The sequence below is a fragment of the Myotis lucifugus genome, unplaced genomic scaffold (assembly GCF_000147115.1).
Source record: "Myotis lucifugus unplaced genomic scaffold, Myoluc2.0 scaffold_310, whole genome shotgun sequence".
In the NCBI taxonomy this organism is placed as follows: Eukaryota; Metazoa; Chordata; class Mammalia; order Chiroptera; family Vespertilionidae; genus Myotis; species Myotis lucifugus.
In genome coordinates this window covers 693159-707504 of record NW_005871358.1, presented here as the reverse complement: position 1 = coordinate 707504, position 14346 = coordinate 693159, and the positions used below count along the sequence as shown (strand labels likewise).

Sequence of the window (14346 nt, the reverse complement as noted above, 5' to 3'; positions counted from 1 at the left end):
CCAACTCTTCCCCTCCTGAGACTGTAGTTGAGCTAGGAAGATGGGTGTAGACAGCAGCCGGGTAGAGTGCAGGTTGTACAAACTTATCGGCAGAGCAGTGAGTTGGCTGGCTGGTAGACTTAGGACCTCCTAAACCCCTCCAAGTTAGGGAGAGCTGGCTCATCCAGTCCCCTGCCCCTCTGACCGCCTCCTTTTTGGGCTTTCCCCTGCTTCAGTGGCTCTCAACTGGGGGCAGTTTTGCCCCCCAGGGCACATCTAGCAATGTTGAGATGGTTTTGGTTGTCACATCTGGTGCAGGATAAAGAGGTTCTACAGGCGTCCAGTGGGTAGAGAAACTGGGAATGCAGCTAGACGGGGTTGGGGGTGGGGGTTTGCTCTACTGTACAAGACAATCCTCCCAGCAAAGAATGATCAGGCCCCAAATGTCAGTGGTGTGGCAGTGGGAAACACGGGTAGACGTATGAAAAGGGCATCTTGCTAATTCCTGGAAGGCAGATTCCCTCTGCGTTGCCCAGACAGAAGCCTCAGGCTGTCGCTGCCCCGATACCTCATCTGTAAAATGGGAGTGATAATACTACCTGCGCGACAGGGCTTGTTGAGAAGTAATGTACTTAACGAGTGGCACGAGCCCAGTGTGGGCGCCCGGCAACGGGACGGACACTGAGGGCTCCCTCCCAATCGCCCCTTGCTCCCCAGGACCAGCATCCTCCAGGAGCCCCAGCCCCACCCCCGGGCCTGCGGCAGCTAGCCTTCGCCGGGCCTTATGAATGACGAAGGCCGGAGGCCCGGCGACCTCTGACCCGCGGCGCCACTCCCCTCCCCCGCTGGCAGGTGGACAGTGACTGCGCCGGGGGAGGGGGGACTGTGGAGCCAACCTTGGCTGGCCCGCGGCCGCTGCCGCACTGAGCGGAGGCGGGGGACTGCGGCGTGCACGGGGCCGGGCAGGCGCCCGCCTGGACCGCCTCCTGATTTTCCAAGCGCGGCGCAGCCATCCGCCAGCCTCGGCCGCCCCGCCCCGGCCCGCCCCGCCTCGCCTCGCCGCCCCGACTGCAAGCTGCGCCTCCGCCCCGCCCTCTCACCCCGGGATTGACACTGAACGTTCTGTGGGGGGACTGGCCGAACCGCACGCCCGGCCAATTGGCGGCCTCCCTGGGCGAACCTGGGGCCTTGTCGCCAACTGCAGCCAATAGGCGCCTCGCGAGCGCGCCAGTGGCCGGGCATCCGCGGCGCGCGTCACGGGGCTGGAACCTATAGCGGCGCTGGTGGGTCGCAGAGGGCCAATAGGCGGCAGCGTGGCGCCGTCAATCAGGGCAGCCTGGACCAATGAGCTTAGGCTGCGGGAGCGTCACAGACAGACAGCAGCAGCGGACTTGGGCTGAGGTTCCCGGGCGGGCGGGCGCGGGGAGACGCGGGAAGCAGGGGCTTGGCGGGGGTCGCGGCGCCGCAGCCAGAGCAGCAACCCGAGGGGCCGCTGCCGCCGCCGCTGCCCAGCGCGCTCCGGGGCCGCCGGCCGCCGCCAGCACCCGCCGCGCCGCAGCTCCGGGACCGGCCCCGGCCGCCGCCGCCGCGATGGGCAACGCCGCCGCCGCCCAAGAAGGGCAGCGAGCAGGAGAGTGGTGAGTGCTCCAGGCCATGACCTCAATACCGGACCCACGCTGTCAGCCCCCGCCCTGTGCATCACCGCCTGGCCCCTCCCCCTCCCCCCATTTCTTTTTGCTTACCCCCAGCGCCCCCTCCCCCTGCCTGTCCAAGGTTAGGGCCCAGGACCCGCAGAACTCTCGTAGGGGCCCCCTTGCCAAAGGCCACCCCCCACTGCAAAAACTGTGCCCCCCCACCCAGCTGTCACTGCCAACCATGGCACGTATGACCGCTGGGGCCCCACATGGGGCCCTGTCACTACCCTATTCCCTACTTTCCTGGACCCTCTCCCATATACTAATACCCTCACTTCCTCACTCACCTCTCCCATTGACGGGCCTCACGGCCAGACCCTGACCCAGGCTTCTGCCAGTCTTGGGAGTGCTGCGGGGTCTGCCTCCATCCCATAGGGACCTTGGCCACTTGGTGACCACACCCCTCCCTCCTCCAGCCCCCGCCATCTTTCTCTTGCCCTTTCCTTCTTCACCTTACCAGAGCCCCCCTCCAAACACACTGTGCCCACTTGAGCTTTTCCCAGAGCCACCTCCAGCATTATTTTTCCCTTCTGTGTTACTTGGCATGGGGGACAGGATCATTCTGGGTCCCTCTGCCCCTCTCTCATCCTGTCACTCTGCTTCTCTGCTTGTGCTCTCTCCTCCCATGTGTCTGTCCCTAGCTGGGGCAGCAGACTGTTTATGAACCTAGAGAACTGCTTCAGTGTGTTCAAAGCCAAGTTTGAGCTGGTCTTGCTGGGTTTGTTTCTTCCTCCTTCCCTGGTTGGGGTTAGGGGATGGCAGCAGAGCCTTTATCCATCTCCTGCTGTGCAGTGAGCTCTAGGCTCCTTAGAGGTCCCCTCAATAATAAATGGTCGTTTCACAACTGAGGCTCCGTCATTCACCCAGTCCCCTGGGCTTCTCACCCGCTCCTGGCTCAGGATGAAAAGTGGGGGATGAAGAGTGTCTGAGTTTAACAAGGCTCATTCAGCTTGAGCTGGAATGGTGAGAAAGGGGACTCAGGGGATGGCAGTCAGAGAGAGTAATGGGTGACATCTAATGACTTGCTTTGCCAAGGGACAGATTCTGATCATTGCCAGGGCTCAGCCAGAAAGAGGCTTGTTCCCCCCTCACCTTACAAAATGTGTTGGCCTTTTATAGCCAACCAGAGAAAGAATTTCTGTATCTGCTTTCAGAAATGGTTCTCAATCCCCTTCCTCAATTCCTCCAGTTCTTAGATTGTCATCACTCCAGGCCTAAAGCTGGACCTCAGCTAGGATCCACTTCCCATTACCCAGAAATAGTCAGAGCTGAAAAGGGAGGCCGCGTCCAAATATGCCTTTCCTAGTTATTGGTCTCAATCCCCAGTGTCTGGCTCCCCTGACTTGCCCTCCCAGAAAGACCCTGATATGAAAACCAAGGAACTTTATTTTCACATGGCAGAACTCAGAGTTGCTGAGCAGCCATGGGGAGGGCTGACATGTCACCGATGGGCGGGGGATATGGAGGCAAGTGCCTGTAGCTGAGTACTTGATGACAGAGGAGCAGGTGGGTAGTGACCAAAAAAAGTCTGGGCATGAGCTTGGAGGGGACTAGGCACACAGGGAGGGGCTGGGCCCCCAGCAGGTGAGGCCTGGGAGGTAGAAGGTGGAGGCAGGCAGCTATATATTGCAGTGGCTCAGTTGAAAGTTGGGGAGATGACCCAGTCCTGGAAAACTTTCAAGGGATATCAAACACATGCAGTGTGCGGGGGGGGGGGGGGGGGGGGGAGCTGTACAGGGAAGAAGATCAGTGGCTCCGGAAGGAACCACTAATTCTCTTAGAGCGCAGGGCGGACATCCAGGAATGGACCATCACGGTGGAATAGGGCCACTATTTATTGGGTATCTAGGATATGCCCAGCCAAATGGTTTCCATAGATCTGTCCACTCGAGTGATTTTCATAACGGGCTATTTTCCGAATTTTCTAAATGACTCTGAGTTTGACATAGATGATGTCACAGAAGCAGGATTCACATTCCGATCTGTCTACCAGTCAACTTCCAGGACCCCAGAATTTCCTAACCTGGACATTCGCAAGTTACCTCCCTGATTTTTACTCTATTCATTTATATTTTCTTAATTTAAAATAGTAAAAATTTTGACTTACTTTTAAGTTCAGACATAAACTTTGATCCATCCTAAGCAGTAATATCATGGGATTACTGTGCCAGTTATATTCTTTCCTGCTACACATTGAAATGCAATGTGACTAGAATAGTGAAACATCCCTAAAATCATTTCATGCCCTGCCAGTGGGACCCATGTCATACATTGGGAAATGCTCTCAGCTGTACTTCCTTCCAGAGACTTGCAGGGATTCTCAGAGAAAGAAATAGGATAAGGAAGGAAGCCCCACTTTGCTTGGAACTCTGATTCTCAAAGGATGGAGTTAGTCAAAATTTGCCCTTATAACTAGGATGGGGTAGGGTGGGAGTTAGGGGCAGTAGCCAGGCCAGCCTGCAGGGGGCACCTGAATTTCATCTGCCAGACACCAGCCATACTGGGGTAAGGAGAATGCCCAAGCCTTAGTAGGCACTAGTTAGGCATCCTGCAGCCCCCTACGCCTGGTGCCAGGGCATGATAATGTCAGCCTGCTCTCAAGAGAGCGGGGGATCTACCTGGAGTTGGGTGAGGTGGGGTAGGGGCAATCTGTACCCAAAGATGCCAAAGCCATTGTTAGGGGCCTGGACAAGATGGTGAAAGGGCAGAGAAAAAACCTAGCACCCGGCTCTGAGCAAGCTGGAGAAATTGAGAGAGAGCAATGGCCCCAAGAGGCTCCCAGGATAGGCAGCCAAGTGGGGCTCAGGCCTTGGCTGGCACTGGCCAAAAGCACCCCTGGGAGCCGGCCCATGGGGGAAGGGGTAGGGCTGGTGAGAGGGAGCCCATACACACACATTCTAGGCCCTGGGGACAAGCAGGTCCAGGCTCTGGGTGTGAAAAGTGCCCCCAAGAAGCCCCTGAATGGGAAGAATTGCTGCCTTCTAGCATCCTACGGAAGTGCAAGAGGGTCAAACACCTGTGTATTGGCAGTTGTATGGGTGCCTAAGAAGGTCTTTCCAAGGTAGCTTTTTGCCTTAACCCAGTCAGGCCGACAGAAACTTGAGGGTCCTGTCTGCCCCTCCCCTGCCCCTACTGGCCCAGGTTTGGCTCCTCCTCCTGCCCCCCCCCCCCCAACACACACACACCACTCCCTGGCTCCCCCTATAGGCCGGTATCTGGGGATGGGCAGCCAAGCTGGTGCAGCAGGTCTCTTGAGCCTTCTCAGCCACCATAGTTCTGGTGCCTTGAGAGGAAGACTGAGTGATGGCTTCCAACTTCAACGATGGTGAGACTAAACCCTGTTGCTATAGCAACTCTCCGAGCACTCTGCCCCTGGAGTCAGAGACGGGCTGCAGTAGGGTTTGGGGAGCAGGCAGAGAGGAGAAGGCTGTGGATGTCTGGTTGGCCCTGGGAACCCCTCCCTTACAATCCTGGGCTGGGGGCCTGGAGAAGAGCAGGGGGGATTGGTAGCCCTGTTAGACAAGGGAGTATGGTCCACCCAGAGCAGGGGTCCAGCTCAGAGCAGGGCAATGGGATAGACTCGCCCAGTATTGGGCTTCAGCTCAGAATGGCGGTTGGTCCAGCTCAGTGATGGAGTCCAGGTCAGAATGGGGGGATGTTAAGATGGAGTCCAGGCCAGATGGCCTAGTACAGAATGGGGAGCCATCAGACTCTGCAGTGGTCCTGCCCAGTGTTGGGGTCCAGCTCAGACTAGGGGACCACCCCATCCAGAATAGAGGTCCATTTCAGAATGGGGGTGGGGTAGTCAGTGTTGGGGTCCAGCTCAGACTGGGGGATGTTCCAGCTCAGAGCAGGGGACCCAAGCTAGCCTGGAGGAATCAGCCAGCCCAGAGTCGGGGGTCCCAGCCCCGACTTGGCATCCCTGCCCCAGAATTCCTGGGACAGCCAGGTTTTGGTGGACAGAGAGTACTGAGATTTGTCTGGGAAGTCTGAGACTGGGCTCCTGCTTCCTGCGGTAGTCCTGGATTTTTGAAGGGTGTCTGGGGTTCTCTTTATGAGCCCAAATCGAATCCAGACCAGGATGGAGGCTGGAACACGCACCCTACCCCTCCACCCCCTACTCCCGTGGAAGACATGGGCAGGGCGGCATGTTTCACAAGTCAGCAACTGGCTGGGTTTCCCTTCTCTGCCACTTCCAGTTGTCTGAAGGGCCACGGGTGCTAGGCACACTGGGAGAAGCGGCCACTCACCATCCACTTCTTTTGAGATCTGGAAAGGAGGAAGATGGTCAAGGCAGCCTCCCCCTCCCCCACCGCTGGGTTTAGCCTTTGTTTCCGGTTTGGACTTTCATGGCCTAGAGCAGAGCCAAGCACAGGGCAAGGTTTGACAGAGGCCAAGGACATCCCAGGATGCCGTTCCACTCTCCGCCCTGCATAGGAACAAGAGAAAGAGAAAGCCTGATGTACCCATTTCTCTTGGGGCTACAGGATTGGAGAGGTGATAGGGTGGCTCTTACACCACCCCCACCCACACACACACACACCCAACCCAACTCTCTGCTAATTAATGGAGCCCTGGGGCCTCTCTAGCCCCCAAGGAGTCCCTGGCTGCTGCCTGGGCCTAAGCCCTTAACTCCTTCTCTGCCCAGTGAGCACTGCCCTGGGCACATCAGGTACCATCCTCTGGGTAGTCCACCCACCTGGGGAAGGCAGGGTCTGGCATCCTGGGAGCAGTGAAGTCCCTGGAATAAGTTAGCGTTAGCACCCCCGGGGCAGGGAGGCCAGCCAGGAGGGACATCCTAGGGAGAATCTTCCCACTGCCTCCTGCCAAGGAGGGCCTTTGCAAACCTTAGCCAGGAGCAGGCACCTTTAAATGCTTCCCTAGCAACCAGCTCCTCCTTCAGGGTTCCCCAAGGCCCTCCCGAGGAAACCAGCTCAGAAGCTCTGCATATTCCTGGTTTCCCTGGTTCCCAGGGTAGCCTAGGATGAATCTGGGTTCAGGCAATGGCCAGGGTGGGGACTCAGAGACCACCTTCCAGCTATGGCTGCAGCTATTCCTCTGGGCCCACCTGACTATTCGTTTCCTGAGCTACCTGCACCGCGCCCTCTGGGCACCTAAGCCACAGCCAGCACCCTGAGTCTCCATGGTCAGGGGCAGACTGGCCCCAGATCACCCCATCCCACTCCATCCCCATTGTACCCTCTGCTGGAGGAGGCAGGAAGCAGAGGTGAGTATAGGGGCTCCTGGCTGGGGTTACCCCATCATTATTCCTCTGTATCTGCCTGTTCCTCCTGGCTCTGCCCCCCCCTTGTGCCCCATCCCCAAATCTGCGAGCCAGTGGCACCAAGGGGACAGAGAAGGGCTACGCTAGGACCAAGGCACCCTGTGGAGCCTCTCAGTGGGGTACCCAAGTCAGAAAAGCAGGACATGGCAGTTTCAGGGATGGCTGAGAGCGAAAGGAGAAGTGGGACCAGGCATTCTGGACTCCTCACAAGCCCACTTCTCCCTACCTTCCTGGGCGGGTGAAGGTAGAATTACAAAAGGGTACCATCTCCCCCACCTTCGTTCAGAAATTAGTGTATACATTGGAGGTGTCCAAGGAAGGTAGGGTGTGTCAGGAAAGATTCTGCTAGTGTGAGCATTGGGTGTGGTGCTGGCCCCAGACTCAGAGAGGTCTCTCAGTCAGTTGGCGGCCCAGCCAGGCGCCAGCCTAGGACTCCTGACCACTCCTTGAGTTCCCTCACTCTGCCCGGTCACTCTTTGTAAGGCTTTCCTGGCCCGTGATCTCTTCTCCATCTGCTGCTCTTGTAGCCCCATGGGAGGTTCTTTTATCCGAATGCTGAGGGAGAGCCTTGGGGATCGTGGGGGTGGTGGCTACCCAGAGGCTGTGTGGGACTCCTGGTGCACATGGGTGGGACACACAAATGACAGGCAAGGCCAGAGTCCAAGTGTGCAGGACCCCTCAGGGTGGCACCTGTCCGGGAACATCAGAGGGTCGAGGACAGGTCTGTCGGTGGGCCACCCGACTTCACTCCGACCTTTCGGGAGGGAAGCAGTTAATTTCGTGAGCAGTGGGGTCTGGCAGGCCACCTAAGGCCTGGTCAGTCTTTTCTTCTGTACAATGAGGTAATAGCAACTCTGAGCCATCGGGGTAGGACGTAAGCATAGAAAGCATTTAGCTCAGGGCTGGCACCAGGCATGGGGTTGTCTCTAGGACAGGTCCGTAATGTACACATCTGTCAGGCCACACATTTAAGATTTGAGCGCTCAATGCATCCCCTGTATTTTATACCTCAATTATAAAAAATACTTGAAAGCAAAATTAATAATCAACAGTTATATGGAATGAGCCTCATACAGGCCACTGTCCAACTCCATTTCCCTAGATCAGTGGTCGGCAAACTCATTAGTCAACAGAGCCAAATATCAACAGTACTTCTTCAAAACAGACTCGCCCAGGCCGAAAACCGACTTCTGCGCATGGGCCACGAAGTTTCAGTCGCACTGTACGTGTGTGCCCGCACGTGGTATTTTGTGGAAGAGCCACGCTCAAGGGGCCAAAGAGCCGCATGTGGCTCGCGAGCCGCAGTTTGCCGACCACTGCCCTAGATTAACTCATTCAGTCCTCAAAACTGCTTTGCCAGGTCATTACTATTATTCTCCCCATTTTACAGATGAGGAAAACTGAGGCCCAGAGAGGTCAGGTCAGTTGCCTAAGGTCACACAGTTTAGCAGAACCAGGCTGGGGTCTGAACTTAATCTCAGTTCCAGAGTCCTGGCCCTTAATGATTTGCAGGGTGCTGGCAAGTATGACTCTGTCGAAGCCTCAGTTTCCTAGTGTTAAATGGGGAGAAGAATAAAAGGAAACTTGGTGAGTTAACCAAATTTGATAGTGGAGACAAAACAGCAAGCCCAGGGTCAGCCCGCTGGGAAGTCTTCAGTATTAGCTGAATGGTGATATTCTTGGGGTACTGAGGGGCCTCTGGGGAGCAGGCATAGAGCGAGGCCTCCCTTGAACCAGCTCTGGAGCCAGGGCCCCTGAATTGGCAAAGGCAGGAACAGGGCAACAGCTGAGCCCCCCAAGGGCGCTTGCTACCCGAGCCCCAGAGGCTTCCACCCCCCGACCGGCCTCCCCAGAGAAGGGGCCTGAGGAACAGCCAAATCCTGAGGCTATAAATACCTCGGCTGGCGTCCTCCCTGGCCCTCCCTGGCCGTGGAATGCCGGTCAGAACTGGGACAAGTGGGGGTGGGCTGGCCTGGGTACTGCCCTCTGTCCCCCTGAGAGTGACCCCCGAGTTGCTCTGTACCCCATTTTGGAAGAGCTGAGGCTGGATCCCACCTCCCTGTAGTAAAGGGGACCCAGGCCCTAGCCCAGATCACGCCCCTCCCAAGCTGCCCTCAGACTCAGCCAGGGCACCTAAAGGCCCTAGTGGGAAAAAAGATCAGACTCTGGTTGAAACAGCTGCACCCCACTTTCCACAAATGAGCATCTCCCCAGGAACACCCTGGGCCTGCCCCAGTGACATGGGGGGTGTCTAGCTAACTCTCCCTTCTCTTCCTTCCAGTGAAAGAGTTCTTAGCCAAAGCCAAAGAAGATTTTCTTAAAAAATGGGAAAATCCTGATCAGGTAAGCCCACCCCCAGCCACCCACCCTATGTCCGGAACCCTTGAAGGGGTGAGCTAATAGCCTCCATCTTCCAGCGTAACCCCTGCATCATGGCTGGGATTTAGAACCCTGTGGAGGATGCCTGGACACCCTCGGAGGCTCCTAGACAGAGGCACCTGATTGCCCACTGCCAGGCTCCCCCATCCTACCACCCCCTACAGCTGGTGGCCCCTGCCCCCCACACAGCTGCCAGCAGCTCCTGGGCCCCAGGCCAGGGCCAGATCTGGCCTCTGCCACTCGCCTCAAGGAATGTGCCCTCCGCCATCTTGCTTTTCTGCCCCCTGTTCTCACCCCATCACTCTCCCTGCTCCCCAGGGCCCCCTCTGCTGGTGGCAGATAGGATGCCCCAGACGTTGGCCCAGCCGGCCACAGGGAAGAGGGTCCCTGACTCTCTCAACCTCTCCATCCACAGAATACAGCCAATTTGGATAACTTTGATCGAATCAAGACCCTCGGCACAGGCTCCTTCGGGCGGGTGATGCTGGTGAAACACAAGGAGACTGGGAACCACTTCGCCATGAAGATCCTGGACAAACAAAAGGTGAGCTCAGCTCTGCCCTGCGGCCAGATCCCACCTGCTGCCTGGAGTGCTCTTCCCATCCATCCACTCACCAATTGCTTCTCGAGCCCCCATCATGTGCCAGACCTGAGGGCCAGAGGGCACCACGAAGTTCCCCTCCAGGCCGAATACCGAGGGAAATCAGGCACTGGAAACAGTGTCCGACACCTAACCTGTATTCCAGGTGGCTGGAGGGCTTCCTGGAGGAGGTGGCATTTACACAGGCCTGTTTTCTGTGAATATTTTTGACACCCTACTTATGCCAGTCACTACTCAAAAGCACTGCTGCGCAGTAGAAGTGTCATATAAGCCACGTATGATTTTAAGTTTTCTAGAAGCCCCATTAAATAAAAGAAACAGGTGGAATGCATTTTAACAATATGTTGTAATTAAATCAGTATATTTACATTATAATTTCAATGTATGTAACCAATGTAAAATATCATTAATGAGGCATCTTACTTTTTTTTTTCGTACCAAGTCTTTGAAATCCAGTGTGCATTTTACACTTTACAACATATCTCTGTTCTGATGTTAAATTTTTAAAGGAAAGAGAAGAAAAAGTAGAGAGTTGAAAAGGCAAGATTGGCATAGCCCAAGTTGTTCCAGACAGACTTAAAAGATGTCTAGTAACTGTGTCAAGTGTCAGTTTTTAAATTTTCACTTTAGATATTTATCATTTTAAACTCAGTTCCCCAGTCTCCCGGCCGCATTAAAGCTCTCAACAGCCATGTATGGCTGGTGTGGATGGCATTGGGCAGTGCAGGTATAGACAAAGGATACAGCTGTGAGCAAAGCAAAAAAGGCCCCAGACAGGGGTTCAGAGCTGGCTGAACAGCCAGGCTGCCTGTGTGTGACACACCAGCTGGCCTGTGACCTTAGGCCAGTGGTCGGCAAACTCATTAGTCAACAGAGCCAAATATCAACAGTACAACGATTGAAATTTCTTTTGAGAGCCAGATTTTTTAAACTTACACTATATAGGTAGGTACATTGTTAGTAACTTAATTAGGGTACTCCTGAGGCTTAGGAAGAGCCACACTCAAGGGGCCAAAGAGCCGCATGTGGCTCCGAGCCGCAGTTTGCCAACCACAGCCTAGGCAAGTCATTGCCCCTCTCTGGGCTTCCAAGCCTGTGTGTTCACAGTACATACCCCTCAGGGCTTCAGTCACTGTGCACGAAGGGCCTGCTGGAGATAGCTGAGGGCTGAGGAGAAATTAGCTTGGGGTTTGGGTATGTGTGTGTGAGTGCTCTAGATGCAGAGTTTTTTGTAAACCCCCTACTCCTTTGGCACTGCTCTTGCTTGTCTTTCCGCTGCTGCCCCTTCCTCCAAGAAGCCTTCTCTGACTACCCCTGCCCCAGACTTTACCTCGTGCCTCATCTGGGCATCCGCAAGCCCTGAACTTCCCCCATCACAGCTCAGATCCCTCTGCACTGAAAAGACTGGTGACTCGTGTTCTTGCCACATGGGGACAGGCAGCCTCAGCCTTCTTATTGTGTCCTCAGCACCCCACCTGGCTCCACAGGCCACAAACCCTCACAGAAACCAGCCTGGGGGACGAGGGCCCTCTCATACCTCCTCCTCTCCACACCCCTCCTGCTCCTAGGTGGTGAAGCTGAAACAGATCGAGCACACCCTGAATGAGAAGCGCATCCTGCAGGCTGTCAACTTTCCGGTTCCTTTGTCAAACTTGAGTTTTCTTTCAAGGTGGGTCCCAGCCATCGGGGAATAGAGGGGGCAGAAGGGAAAACCAGGCCGGGGGGCTGAGGACAATCAGTGGCTCCCCTGGAAGGTGAGGCGCCCCCCCCCCCCCCCTCGCCACTGATGAGGAAAGGAGGATCAGCCTGGGATTCTGATACACCCACGTTCAACTCCTAGGCCTGTCTACTTGATAACCTTGTGTGGTCATGTCAGTCAACCTGGATGACATCCCTCAAAATCACCGCTCTGTTTACAAAAACCTGACATGTGGCCTGGGTTCAAATCCCAGCTCAGCGCCCCCTGCCCATGTGACCCTGGCGAAGGACTTCACTTGAGTCTCAGTTTCCTCATCTGTAAACTGGGGATCAAAAGGTTTCCATGACACATGAGCACCCTATGTGAGCTATTTTGGGGGCCATTCTAAGCTGGACTTTGAGAGTTGGGAAAGTCCACTTGGGGCCTGCCACCCAGGCAGTCACAAGGGCCTGTGCTTGGTGTCATGCTCTACTGCTGCCATCTTGAGATTCATAATCATTGTTTTAGTAAGGAGACACTTTTTGGCAGGGGGTGGGGCACAAATTCTGTAGCCTCTCCTGGTTCTATTTTGTGATAAAAAAAAACGGTGGACCGAGAGCCTTGCTCAGGACAGTCACAGACTGTGAAGTCCCCTCTCCAGCCCGGGCACCTGTAGCCAGCCCTCCCTTTCACCACCCACCCCCACAAGCAGGATAATAGTTGTCCCTTTGTCCTCATGCGCAGAGGGAAGTGAGATAGGGAGCTCAGTGAGTACAGTGTCTGGTCCTTGGCATGTGCCTCATATTGGAGCCTAGATTGGTGTTGTCACCGGTTTCCAAACTCCTGCTGGTCAAGGGCATCGGACCTTCGGGTGGGGCCCAGGGCTTGGGGGGCAGGGCCCTGACCAGCTGCTGCTCTCCACAGGATAACTCAAATTTATACATGGTCATGGAGTATGTGCCCGGCGGGGAAATGTTCTCACATCTGCGGCGGATCGGCAGGTTCAGGTGAGCGGACTGCCCCAGCCCACCAGGGGCAGCCTGGGGGTGTCCACGGGCGATGTCACATACCAAGCCATCTGGGGACTCGGAGGTAGCCTCTCCAGGTCCCTGTGGGTTCTCCTTCCCCCTGAGCTGAGGAACCTGCAATGTCTCAACCACCCAACCACCGTGAAACAAAACAAACATAGTAACAGGTATCACCATTTAAGTTGGCGATTTTATGCAGGGTTTTTTTTTTTATGTGTCTTTATTGGCTTTAGAGAGATAGGAACATCAATGAGACAGAAACATCTGTCGGCTGCCTCTTGCATGCCCCCCACCTGGGATGGAGCCCGCAACGCAGGCATGTGCCCTGACCAGGAATCGAACCGGGGACCCCGTGATTCATGGGTTGATGCTCAATCACTGAGCAGTGGGGTGATTTTATGCAGTTTTTAAATGTATGCTATTGTTTTATTTTGTTTAATCAGATAGCTGTTCACTTTACATACAATAAAAATGCACAGGTCACTGTTCTGTTCCATGAGTTTTGACAGTTGCATACGTTTGTTTAACCACAACCCAAAACACCATATTGAGTATTTCATCACCCCAGAAAAAATCCCTCTAATGCAGCGGTTCTCTACCTGTGGGTCGCGACCCCTTTGGCGGTCAAACGACCCTCTCACAGGGGTCGCCTAAGACCATCCTGCATATCAGATATTTACATTACGATTCATAACAGTAGCAACATTACAGTTATGAAGTAGCAACAAAAATAATTTTATGGTTGGGTCACAACATGAGGAACTGTATTTAAAGGGCCAGAAGGTTGAGAACCACTGCGCTAATGCCTTTCTTGGCAGATCACCACCCTGAAAAAGGCAATTGTCCCTTCTGGCATTAAACACCATAGAATTTGTTTGGTCTAGGTTTGGACTTGATATAAATGGCCTCACACAGTTCATATTCTTTTGTCCTTTTCTTCTCTTCACATCATTGTTTTGAGATCTAGCCATGGTTTTGAGCATATCCGTGTGTCCTGATGGTGGTGGTGGATAGCATTTTATTGAATCTGTCACAGTCTGTGACACCATGGCTCTGTTGATGGACAGCTGGGCTCGTTCCTGCTTGGAGCTCTGTATGAATAAGGCTTCTCCTCTTACACATTTTGGGTAGCTGGGCTGTAGGCCCACCCGATAGACCATTTGGGGACGGGTGAGTCCTGCTGGGTGAGTGTGGCCACCACACTCACTCATCCCCTCTCCACTTGTCCCTGCCAGCGAGCCCCATGCCCGCTTCTACGCCGCCCAGATCGTCCTGACCTTCGAGTATCTGCACTCGCTCGATCTCATCTACCGGGACCTGAAGCCAGAGAACCTTCTCATCGACCAGCAGGGCTACATTCAGGTACCCGCTGGGCCAGGCAAGGGACAGCCCCAGGTGTCCATGGCCTGGACCCTCTCTCCCTCGCTCTCGACCAACCCCACTCTTGTGCCCACAGGTGACAGACTTTGGTTTCGCCAAGCGTGTGAAAGGCCGCACCTGGACCTTGTGCGGGACCCCCGAGTACCTGGCCCCTGAGATCATCCTGAGCAAAGTAGGCTCCTCCCACCCCTCCCCCGTCCCTGAGGCCCACTCCGCCTGTGCCCCTTCTTCACCCTTCTTCCCTCATCCTGCACCCCCTTTCCACCCCAGGGCTACAACAAGGCTGTGGACTGGTGGGCCCTGGGGGTTCTCATCTACGAGAT

The 14346-nt window shown here is 55.2% G+C and overlaps 1 protein-coding gene across 1 annotated transcript in view; it reads left to right on the top strand.

Annotated features, from left to right (window-relative positions):
* Window positions 1-1554: 1554 nt before the first annotated feature.
* PRKACA (protein kinase cAMP-activated catalytic subunit alpha) overlaps window positions 1555-14346 on the top strand; it is a 21862-nt gene continuing 9070 nt past the window's right edge. Inside the window, 10 exon segments of the mRNA XM_014465771.2 lie at window positions 1555-1590; window positions 1592-1616; window positions 9239-9300; window positions 9752-9880; window positions 11506-11577; window positions 11580-11606; window positions 12540-12622; window positions 13879-14005; window positions 14100-14195; window positions 14294-14345. Coding sequence (XP_014321257.1) covers window positions 1570-1590; window positions 1592-1616; window positions 9239-9300; window positions 9752-9880; window positions 11506-11577; window positions 11580-11606; window positions 12540-12622; window positions 13879-14005; window positions 14100-14195; window positions 14294-14345 — 694 coding nt within the window. The 5' untranslated portion in view covers window positions 1555-1569.